Source organism: Triticum dicoccoides, chromosome 1A (genome assembly GCF_002162155.2).
Source record: "Triticum dicoccoides isolate Atlit2015 ecotype Zavitan chromosome 1A, WEW_v2.0, whole genome shotgun sequence".
Lineage (NCBI taxonomy): Eukaryota > Viridiplantae > Streptophyta > Magnoliopsida > Poales > Poaceae > Triticum > Triticum dicoccoides.
The window spans coordinates 537,418,919-537,430,866 of NC_041380.1; the positions used below are offsets into that span (position 1 = coordinate 537,418,919).

The window sequence follows — 11,948 nt, forward strand, 5'->3', positions numbered from 1 at the left end:
AGATGGATATGGAGATACCATAGTTCGAGAAATTCTGAAACATAATAGATACTCCAAATACCTGTAAAGCAAACAAAGAGTAAACAAGGTATTAATCATTACTCAAGTTTATTTTACAATGTACGTGCACACACGTCAAGACCAGCACATCCATATAATTTAGCATGCTATTGGCTTTCAAACTTCAAGCAAAAGGTATCCGGCTACTTCGTGAGTTGACCGTATAATACAATCAACCTGTGTATAAGTGAAATCAGTCTGTCTATTTGTTCCGGTGAGATGCCCATGCGCCTACCCATCTCAATCATGTTTTCCAAAATAAAGGCACCATCTTGATCACAACGAAATTTACTTCTAGTTGGTCATGTCAGTCATATGTTGTTGGAAGTAGTCAGTAATCAGTTGAGCCTGAAAAGCAGTCGCTAACCAATTAGGCACTGTAAGGGCTGATGGGCCTTTCTTCTATCATAAGACTAACTTTCTTCTATGAAGCTGATAGGCGTTTCAATTTTTATGGTGTACTCTTGAAGATCTGATAGCTAGATATGTTCTCAAGAAATAAGATGAAGCTAAGATGCTACTACATGACTATTATACTCACCACCAAAGTAACAATAGTAAGAATCAAGCTGCTACTAAGAGTTTAATTGCAAACGTACGACAATTTGTGTTTGGGTCACTCTTATTTGTGAGCCTTTTTTCCTGGTAAATTTTTGACGTCTGTTGCTCCAGTCCAAGGTGACATCCTCCCATGACGAACTTTGGTTCGCTGTGTGGCTAAGTCGTCAGAGATGTCTTGTCCGACGACCGGCAGCCGCACATGAGGGCGTTCTTGGGGATCATGAACTTGTCATCCTCTCATGATCACGAGGTATGCCAGTTCATAGTAGTATTGCCAGAAGCAGGATTCTAAGTAATTTTTAAAAAATGGAACACAACTCAATCTTGTCGACAGTCCTGAGTTTTCAGAAGAAAGCACAATATCCTTACCTAAACAATGTACCGCAAAATGCCATCTCTCAAGGTGTAGATCTACCTGCTTTCCGGCAACTATTTTCCTCCTTTCACACTGCACCAAAATTTAAGACTCGCTCAGATTCAGATCACATAAAATAAAGCCGGTGGGAATAGCTGGGAGTGGGAGGTGGGAGGGAGAACGAAAAAAACGGTGTTGGTGGGACGAAATTTAACCGGTGAGCGGAGACTACCAACTGAGACATTAGGAGTACAGATGACCGGATGACAGCTACCTCACCTTCGCCATGGCGCCCCCTCTGCTTCACACCGTACTTTCCCATGAACTGCCAAGGATGAGTCCCCCGCCAACCACCCTGCTCTCCGCCCTGATCCCCCCTCGTGTTCATGTCCATCCACCACGGCCATCAAGGGGGCCGAGACGTGCACCACCCATAACGCCCCCAGCCAAGAAGGTAGATCTGATATCTCTTGAGCCATTGTCATAGTGTCTGTTATTAAGTCTTGAAGCAACCAACCAGTACATTTACCCTTATGTCATAACCAAGAAAATGTACGACTTGATGAAAAATGCAAGAACCACTCGCTCATGCAATTTGCTGTAAATCAATCTCTAATGAAATGCAATTTGCCATATTTTCTGAAGTAGGGAAATAATTTCACGCATACAATAGACCAATCCCAACCCCATCCCTCTCACTCTCGGCCCTCACCCTTATCACAAAATCCACTAACTATTGTTCTAAATAAGCCAGTGATTGACGCACCATGGCAACCCAGCAGCAAGGGACAAGGGCGGCAACAACCTTCCTATCTTAATGCTAGTCACCCGAGGCTCTACGATCCCTTACCATCAAAATCCTTCATTGCACAATCTCGAAGAAAGTAGCTTATTGGAAACAAAGAGGAAAAGTTAGAGCTTCCATCCAGAGGAATGAGAGCACAAAATATTTCCATGGCTCTGCCTCTCAAAGGTTTAGGAAAAATAAAACTCAAACCCTTGTTCCAAATGGAGTTGAGTTCTCTAACCACACCAAAAAAATAACCCAACACACTGACTTTTACAAGGATACACTATTAAGAGTCATAGTACACCTATAGGGTTTCGTTTGGAGGGGATTTATAGTCTGGGGTAAAATTCACAGGCCGGACGCACTAATGAAATTGAGGTGGGTAATTAATAGGGTGTTTCCTATTTAGCGCGGCAGGCACCAGTTATAGCCACAGAAGCATCATCTTATACATTTATGTAACACAGCCTAGCTAGTCAAACAAAGAGACTGTAGCTTACTCAACAGATAATTCCTTCAAGACAGGAAGAGGATAGAAGCTTAACTCCAGTTGTTTATGAGAAATATAATATGCTCTTAGATATGCAACTTTAGAATATTTAGAAGGCCTGTGGTTTATTAATTATCACTACATCACAACCATTGCAAATGGTGGCATGCCACTTGAAGTTCTCTGAAAATTCGCATGATTACTTGGCTCTCTTGTGACTTGGCAAGATTACAAAGCTTTGTGTGAAAAATTCAGGACATCGTTGAATGAGAGAGGGCATGTCTTACAGATTAGTAACTTCTGTGTTGAAATTGTGAGTTATCAGGCAAGTACCTGAAGTAGGATATCCGCAATTGTAAACATCATGACATATTTAAACTTCTCGACCTTCCGTTTTCATGTCTGCATAGGCACTAAGGACCAAGTCATACTTGTTTCAATTGAAGGGACAACTTTAAAACATTTCTTCTCTGCCTTGGTGAACATCATGACATCTTTAAACCAAAGAAAATGCATGATAATGTAGAGAACTGAACATGGACAGTTGGAAAAAAGAAACTCACTAATTCGGATTGACTACAATCAGTCCAAAAGTCAGATTTCAGACCAAGGCAAACCAGGAGAAGTGATACTACCATATTAGGTAATTGACCACATACGACACTATACATCAATGAATCGGGGTCATCATAGCATGTAATAACAAAAAACTAATGGCATGGCCTCCCTTATAAATCACACCAAGATGAAAAATAGTTACAAGCAGGGTCTAATAGTTTATTGGAGAGAGGAAAGGTAGCAGTTCCATTTATCCTTAGAAGACGATCGATTAGAAATTATGCACAAACAAATCACTTATTATAACATTTGACTCTGATTTCTATAACCTGTATGAATCTGCTTTAAAATCTTTTCTAAATTGGCCCGACTTACACCAGAATGAGCTACACAAATGATGTGATGAATGTGCTATTAGTGATACCTGGTAGGAGGCAATCATTAGTCGAAAGACGGGAAAGTGTCACATGTATACTAACAGATATTGTGTACATTTCCTTGTTTGAATATTCCTGCTCCACTCTAAATATGTTTGAATGAATTATGCGGCAAGCTACTAAAGGAAAACAATACTTATCTCTTTGGGCTTACTCTCCTTGAGCCATTGATTTCTCATTTTGTCAAAAAAATCTTGATCTAATCCCACTTCCCTAAGCACATATAACAATTCTGGTCTATTTTTACTCTAGCCCATTTATGCAATCCACCAAAGATGTTGAATAGAACCTTTAGTCTGCCAATCCATGAATGATGTGTGTAGAAAGGGTGGTGCACTGGTTTTGTGAAAAAAACTTCCGGTCACAATTTACTAAAATCTAAATGAGTAAATCAAATCATGTACCACAGATTCTTTAGTTTTTCAAACTTCCTATACAAAATTAGATCGATGGATATCATAATTCAGTATACTTCTTAAGTAATCAATCACCTGAGGATAGAGCCTCTCAAACCGGTAGTAGTAAGACTCTTTGTTGATGGACACTATTCTACAACATTCTTCATCTTCTTAGTAAAAGCCTTCAGGCCATCGATCCAGTTGTAGCCGACGCCGTCACTGAGCTGCATTCCTTCTGCCTACACAAGGTACAATGTGAAGGGGAACATTGCAGTTGCAGAAAGCATTAGTTCAGAACGCAGCCGATGTGCAGGCGACCGAGGGCCCCTGCTCCATGGCATCGACCACCGCTCATTGGCCACGACCACCACGTCAGACTGCTCCGGCTGGGCTCCGCTTCATGTTCAACGTCGTCCTCCAATAGTGGGCGCACACACGCAGGCCATGAAGGATGGGAGGCGACGGCGACGACTTGAGCAGGAGGATGGAGACAACACGAGCAGGAGGACGGAAACAGCCATATGGAGGCGATCAGAACATTTGCACACAAAAAAGGGAAGGGCCAGAAAGTGTGCAAAACTGGGTGAAAAGCAATGAAAATAAATAGAGTAGTACTGTAAAGGGAAGGGGGCAATTGGCGACAGCCAGGAAGCAGGGACCGTGCGGTGCATAGTCGTGGTCGGGCTGGAGCGTGGGTCCTCGTCCTCCTCTGCGTCACCGTCGTCTTCTCGCCTACTGTTTGAATTCGGAAAAAACGCAAATCAATCACACACAAATCGACAAACCAGGATAGAAAAAGAATATTTGAACAGAGTCGTCTTTCAGCATACATAATGGTGCTTACTTGTGCTTGGACTCAACCTGCATACATGAGTGAGTGTATGTTAGGACCCGGACAGTAATTTTGGATCTATCTATGAATTTGTAAAGGAATGCTAGGGTTCCAGTATATTAGCCATGACGGCGTTGAGGGAATTCATCCAAAAGCATATTCGTTCCAGCCACAACCCGGCTAGTTATAGGGAGGGGTTTTAACCCAAACGGTAAGAACAGTAACTGTTACAACGGTAATAACACCCAACGGTCGAGATGATCGCCACCTATTTGATCCTAGCCGTTGGATAACTGGACCGTTACCCGTGACTTAACTGAACTTATGACAGGTATATATCGAGGCCTGACATTGCTCCCCCCTTAAGACACAACATGTCCTCACGTTGTTCTTTCTGCCGCATGCCAAGCTTGAGTGGTTTCCTGGAAGAACTCCGGGAATGCATATTTGATGAAATCTGCATCTTCCCATGTTGCTTCTGCTGGAGATAAGTTTTGCCACTGAATGAACCACTGAACCACTGGAATGTTGTGTCGAGGCACTTGCCTAACTTGCAAAACTTCAGCTGGCCCAGTTTTTATAGTGCCATCTTCATTGACCATTGGGAGATAAGGGCTGGGGATTGATTTTGGTCCAATGTGCTTCTTGAGATGGCTCACATGGAACACTGGATGTATTTTTACTTCCTCAGAGAATTGCAACTTGTAAGCATATTTGCCAATTTTCTGAGTGATCATGAACGGCCCATAGAACTTGTTTTGCAGTTTGAGGGCTCCTCTGAACCCAAATGCAGCTAACCTGTATGGTGCCATTTTCAGATAGACCATGTCTCCCACTTCAAATGTTCTTTCCACCCTCTTCATATCAGCATAGTGCTTCATTCTATGTTGTGCCTTGTGCAAGTTTTCCTTTATTTGCTCCAACATGTGTTACTTAGAGGAGAGGAATTTTTGAGCCTCTGTGTCTTCTGGACCAGGAATTGCTAGCTCACTAATTAGAGGAGGAGAAAATCCATAGAGAGCTTGAAAGGGGGACATTTTCAAAGCAGTGTGATATGTAGAATTGTACCAGTACTCTGCCAGGGGCAGCCAAGACATCCACTTCGTTGGTTCATTTGTGGTCATGCACCTCAGATATGTTTCAAGACACTGGTTTACTCTTTCTATCTGCCCATCAGTTTGTGGATGGTAGGCTGTGTTGTATCTCAGCTCCACTTTTAAGGCCTGAAAGATGTCTCTCCATAGTTTACTTGTGAATATTCTGTCTCTGTCTGAGATGATCAACTAAGGAGGTCCATGCAATTTAATGATCTGATCCACAAATGCCTGGGCAACAGTTAAGACAGAATAGGGGTGTGCCAATGGAATGAAATGAGCATATTTAGTAAACCTATCCACCACCACCATTATGACCCCCTTTCCTTGGGAATTGGGCAACCCTTCAATGAAATCCATTGTGACATGCTGCCAGGCCATATCAGCCACAGGTAGTGGATCCAAGAGACTAGGTTGTAAGCAATGTTCAGGCTTTGCTCTCTGGTAGATAGGGCATGCAGCAGTGAACTTTTCCACCTCTTGCTTGAGACCAGGCCAATAAAATATATTCTTGATCCTCTGGTATGTGGCTCTCACTCCTGAGTGTCCTCCCACAGGTGAACTATGTAATGCTTGAATTAACTTAGTTCTTAAGGCAGCATTATTGCCAACCAGTATTTTTCCCTTATACCTGATAATTCCAGCATGGATGGTATACTCAGAGTCAGCAGATGGTTGTTTGAGAAGCAATTGTTCCATTAATTGTTGAGAAACTGGATCATTTTGGTAACTGGAAATGAGATCTTCTGCCCAAACAGGTGTGATAGCAGACATAGCTAAACAACTTGGGAGTACTCTTGAAAGAGCATCTACAACTCTGTTTTCACTTCCTTTCTTGTACTGAATTTTGAAATTAAATTCCAAGAGTTTCATCATTAGTTTGTGTTGTACTCCTTCTGTAATCTTTTGATCAGTAATGAACTTTAATGATTGCTGATCTGTTTTAATGATTAACTCATTTCCAAGTAGATAGTGCCTCCACTTCTTCAATGCTTCCAAGATAGCAAGAGCTTCTTTTTCATAGGTGGACAATGCTGCATTTCTAGGGCAAAGAGAAGAACTGTAGTATGCAATTAGTATGCCCTGCTGCATTAAAACTGCTCCTATTCCTTTCCCTGAAGCATCTGTCTCCAATACAAATGGAAGAGAGAAGTTTGGTAGGGCTAGTACAGGAGCTGTTGTTAGTGCTTTTTGCAGGTGTGCAAATGCTTGATCATGTTCCTATTTCCATGAGAATTGCCCTTTCTTGAGAAGATCATGTAATTGTCTGCCGATCATGCCATACCCTTTTATAAATCTTCTATAGTAGCCTGCTAGGCCCAAGAAACTTCTCAATTTAGTAACAGAGTCTGGTGTTGGCCACTCAGCAATAGATAGTATTTTCTTAGGATCAGTTGCTACTCCTTTCACAGAAATGATGTGTCCCAGATACTCCACTTGCTGCACAGCAAAAACACATTTGGACATTTTAGCAAACAGTTGGTGCTCTTTCAGTAATTGCAACACTATTTGCAGATGTTCCTTGTGCTCTTGTAGGCTCTTGCTATATATTAATATATCATCAAAGAAAACAAGCACAAATTTCCTGAGATAGGGTTCAAATATACTGTTCATCAGTGCTTGGAATGTTCCAGGAGCATTTGACAACCCAAAAGGCATCACTAAATATTCAAAGTGCCCCAAATAAGTCCTGAATGCAGTTTTCTGTATATCTTCAGGATGCATTCTTATTTGGTGGTAACCTAATCTTAGATCTATCTTTGAGAAATATGTTGCTCCATGTAATTCATCCAGTAGGTCCTCAATAACTGGTATTGGAAACTTATTCTTTACTGTGATAGAATTTAGTTTCCTAAAATCAGTGCATAACCTCATGGAACTGTCTTTTTTCTTGACTAACAGAACTGGGGCTGCATAGGGGGCTTTGACTGTGCCTTATGAGGTCTGAAGCTAACAGTTTTCGAATTTGATCTTCCATTTCTTGCTTCTGATGTTGGGGAACTCTATATGGTCTCACATGAGGAGGAGTGGCACTAGGGACTAATGGAATAGTGTGGTCTAGAGCTCTTTTGGGTGGTAGTTCTTTTGGTTCCTCAAATAGATCAACATACTGTAATAGTAGTTTCTGTATTTGAGGAGGTGTTGGTGTTCCTTCATGTTCTTCCATCAGTATATTATGCACTTGTAACAAAAACCCTTCTACTCCCTTATCCAACAACTTATTCATTTCCTCAGCTGGCACTTCTTTTATGTTGTCAGAGTTGTTGAAAACTGCAGTAGTGACAGTCTGTTTTCCTTCCATAGTAAAACTGAATTGTTTCTCAGGTATGTTGAATGAGACAGGACTGACTATAGTCATCCAATCATAGCCCAGGATGACATCATGGCTTGGTAGTGATAACACTCTGAAGTTGTGAGTTAACTTCAATTTTGCCATATGGAATTCACAGTTTGGAACCACTGCTGTAGATAGTAATTTTCCTCCTCCTGCTACTGCTATTGTTCTGCCCTTGACAGGTAACAGCTGGCAGTTGGCCTTAACAGCAAAATCCTGGTTATTGAAAGAGGATGTACTACCAGAATCAAGTAAGGCTACTGCTCTTTTGCCATTAATGTATATTATAGCAGTAGGAGTTGGAACTGCTAATTGATGTCCAATTGCATGAGCAGAAATGAACATTGCTTGTTCCCCTTCCTTTGTATTCTCTTGCTGGTCTTGTTGTATTTCTTCTTGATCAATTATAATTTGTTCTGGATCATCCTGTTGCAGCAAGTGAATGTTGGGAATTAACTTGCATTTGTGTCCATGCACCGATTTATCTCCACACCTCCAACACTCTCCCACTTTCCTGATTTTTTGTGTAGTGTTAGCTGTTGTTTCAACTTGTCGCACTGGAATTTGTTGTTGTGTTTCCACTGCACTGAACTTGTTCTGCATTGTTCCATTGGATTTCTGGTAAAAATTGTTGTAGGAGGTGCCTTGTTTCTTAACAACAGTTGCTACATGTGGGTGGTTTGGTTCTATATCCTTGGCCATGCAATAAGCATCTGTTAATGTTTGTGGCCTGAGAGGTCTAATCTGAAACTTAATTCCATCTCTTAGTCCATTGGCATAACATCTGACAAACCAGAGCTCTCCCAGCTCAGGGTTTTCCTCTTGCACATCAGCCATCAAATCCTCAAAGATTTTTGTATATTCCGAGACAGTATTGTGTAACTGTTTGACTGAATTAAATTTTTCTGTAAAGTCATAAGAGCCCTTGTCAGAAAATCTTTTAATCACTTCAGCTCCAAACTGTTGACAATTGAGTTGTTTCTTCAATAGACCAGATCTCCTAAGCCACACATCTGCTTCATCTACTATATACATTTGAGCTAGTGAGACTTTGTACTCTTCTGGAGCTCCAGCCATTTGAAAATACTTGTTACATTGTCTTATCCAACCTACTGGGTCTGTTCCAGCAAATCTAGGAAAATCCATCCTAGGGACTTTGGTCATTGATTTCATAAACTGGGCTTGCATATTCTGCTCATAGGTCCTGTAATAACCCTGCCATAATTGCCTGTCTCTATTCTGATGAAAATACTGATTAAATGCAGGTGTGTTTGCCCTCTCTCTGGCAGTAACTGGAGTTCCTATTGTACTGGCATTTTCAACTCTCCCTTGCTGACCATAACCAGGAGGTACAGTAGCTCTGTTTGTTCTGATAGGAGGTAGGTTCTGCAACTGAATCTCTTCCAACTGCTTAGTCTTTTCCTTCTTTATCGCTAACTGTTGTTTCAGTTGCTCAATCCTAGTTGTTTGTTCCTCTGTCTGCTCCCTATGCAGAGTAGGAGATTTGGCCACTTGTGTTGAACTAGATGGCATGTCTTGCTGGGCTGCAGGTTGAGTTGCTTTCACCAAAGTTGTCAGAATAGTGCTGATCGTCGCCAATTGCTTGCTCAAATCACGCACAACTTGTTCAACTGTACCCACTGTTTCAGAGATCTGCCCCTGCTTGGCTCCAATAACTTGTACGTCCTCTTGCAATTTTGACACCTAGTTCTGCATCTGGATGTTATCTTGCTGCAGAACTCCGAAATCCTTGCGCAAAGAGAGAACCTCCTGAAGATCCGCCTCATCGATTGTCTTCGCGCGCCCCATCTCCTGATCTGAAGCGAAAAAGAGGAATTTTACCACTGTATGGACCAGCAATCCGAATCTCACCTCAGATCCTGCCGCCGCCGCGATCCACGCCTCCTTGACACACGGATCGGAGCTGGAACGCGGGATTTTACTGACTGAGCGATGTGCTCAACCAACCGCTCCCGCTCGGCCGATCTGTGCCCGAATGATCGCCGCCTCCAACGCCGCCCCGGTACCGCTCGCCGCTGCCGACGCCGCCTCTGCTCAATTTGATCCCGATCGACACTTAGGGAGGGAATTGGGTGGGATTACTCTCTCTCTGGAAAAATTACTTGGCCGAGGAAGAAACCTATGCTCTGATTACCAATTTGTTAGGACCCGGACAGTAATTTTGGATCTATCTATGAATTTGTAAAGGAAATTGGTAGGATCTTGTGTAGGTAAGAGTAACGCTAGGGTTCCAGTATATTAGCCATGACGGCGTTGAGGGAATTCATCCAAAAGCATATTCGTTCCAGCCACAACCCGGCTAGTTATAGGGAGGGGTTTTAACCCGAACGGTAAGAACAGTAACTGTTACAACGGTAATAACGCCCAACGGTCGAGATGATCGCCACCTATTTGATCCTAGCCGTTGGATAACTGAATCGTTACCCGCGACTTAACTGAACTTATGACAGGTATATATCGAGGCCTGACAGTGTAGCGCTCAACAACCAAGGAGAAGGACAGGAACAACATCTGGAGAGAGCTATCTTCTACATAAACAGCCATATGGAGGAGGTCAAAACGTTTGCACACACAAAAGCAATGAAACTAAATATTAGTTCTTTGAAGGAGAGGGAGAGGGAGGAGCTACCCAAGCAAAGGGAAGGGCAGGCAGGAAGCAGGGGCCTTTGTGCAGTGCATCGTAGTGGTCGTGCTTGAGCTCGGGGCCTCGTCATCTTTGGCGTCATTGTCATCCTCGCCTGCTATTTGGAATCGTAAAAAATGCAAATCGATCGCACACAAATCAACGGGATGAATCGAAAGAGGAAAGGCGAGAGGCGGATCGAACCTTGGGAGTCAACGTCGGCGGTGGCTGTAGGGAGCTGGATACCGAGGTTGGTCAGGCGAGAACAAATCCGGCGGCCGCGTCCTTGGAGGTCGAGGAAACGGAGGCGCACCGACGTTCGTTGCCGCTGCGCTGGTCCCGACCGGCGGCTGCAGCAGGGTGCGCCATCCCGTTCCCCGATTCGACTACCTGTTGGACTCGTCGCTGGCGAATCCTGCGGTGCGAACCCCGTGCCGCACCTCCAGCCCAGTCCCCACAGGCACGAGCTAGGGTTCCGGCCGCGAGGAGGGAAATTTCGTGGGTTTGATGCGTCCGCGAGGGAGAGAAGGAGAGGGGAGGAGGAGATCCGACGGTGGGGTAGACGGTGGAGGATGGGAGGTCGCCGGTGGGCTGAGGGAGGGGCGCGCATAGGCGGCATGGGCGGCCGGGAGCGAGGGAGGAGGTGGGGGCGGGGCAGCGCCGGGATCCAGGAAGGTTGGGGGTTGGGCGGCGCCAGTGGTGAGGGAGAAGGTGGGGGCAGGGTGGCGCCGGGAGGGAGGGAGAAGGTGGGGCGGGACGACGCCAGGATCGCAGAAGGAGTTGGGGAGCGGGCGCCGCCGAGAGCCAGGGAGGAGGACGGGGCTGGCGGCGTCGGGCGGTGGCGAAGGGATCTGGAGGCCTCGCTCGTGCGTGCGATTCGCCTGATTTTTTGTCGTTGTTTTTTCTTTCATAGGTCTTTTTTCGCTGGTCTTTTTTCATTGAGGCATGCGAGTGCGAGGCGTGCGAGGACAGGAGGCATCGCTCCCTTTTTACCTGGTTTTGGTTGGTTTTTTTTTTGGTACCGAGAAGTGGGAGGTGGGATTGAGGACGAAAAAAATCCGGACGAAAATGGTGAAATGAAAATAAAACCCGGAGCACGACCTATCAACTGAGATATTAGGAGTAGAGACCCGGTGCCACTTATGCTCACTTAGCATTAATTAGTAGTATGTCTTTCTACGCAGTTTCAGTTGGGCCACATATCTGCCACTTTGTTGCCGCCAATTGTAGCCCAGCTTGACACAACAACCTAACTAACCTGGATTTGCATTGTAGCCTCAATAGGGGAAATACACTTTGGTTCCTAGTTGTATATGCACCTTATATGTAGATTTTTTTAATATTTTAATAAAAAGTCAAATAGGTAAGAACTATTTTGACAAAACACTTGACTT

The 11,948-nt window shown here is 43.9% G+C and overlaps 1 protein-coding gene and 1 long non-coding RNA gene across 2 annotated transcripts in view; both read right to left on the bottom strand.

Annotated features, from left to right (window-relative positions):
- Positions 1-3,687, bottom strand: part of LOC119286922 — a 5,790-nt gene extending 2,103 nt beyond the window's left edge. The window contains exons 1-2 of the long non-coding RNA XR_005140707.1: positions 1,256-3,687; positions 991-1,069 (exon numbers count right to left, since the gene is read on the bottom strand). This is a non-coding gene — a long non-coding RNA (uncharacterized LOC119286922). The remainder of the gene's footprint in view (positions 1-990; positions 1,070-1,255) is intronic.
- Positions 3,688-10,142: 6,455 nt separating this feature from the next.
- Positions 10,143-11,383, bottom strand: LOC119286914. Its single transcript, XM_037566385.1, has 3 exons — positions 10,759-11,383; positions 10,561-10,672; positions 10,143-10,459 (listed from the first exon to the last, which is right to left on the bottom strand). Exons 1-3 carry the CDS (start codon positions 11,171-11,173, stop codon positions 10,453-10,455), a joined length of 534 nt encoding a protein of 177 aa, XP_037422282.1. The 5' UTR covers positions 11,174-11,383; the 3' UTR covers positions 10,143-10,452.
- Positions 11,384-11,948: the final 565 nt, after the last annotated feature.

Bases quoted from the DNA above. Each gene is read 5' to 3' on its own strand.
- LOC119286914 (XM_037566385.1), bottom strand. From the start codon at position 11,173: ATGCCGCCTATGCGCGCCCCTCCCTCAGCCCACCGGCGACCTCCCATC. The intron at 10,673-10,758 runs GTTCGATCCGCC...GATTCCAAATAG, and splicing joins CGCCGACGTTGACTCCCAAG to CAGGCGAGGATGACAATGAC.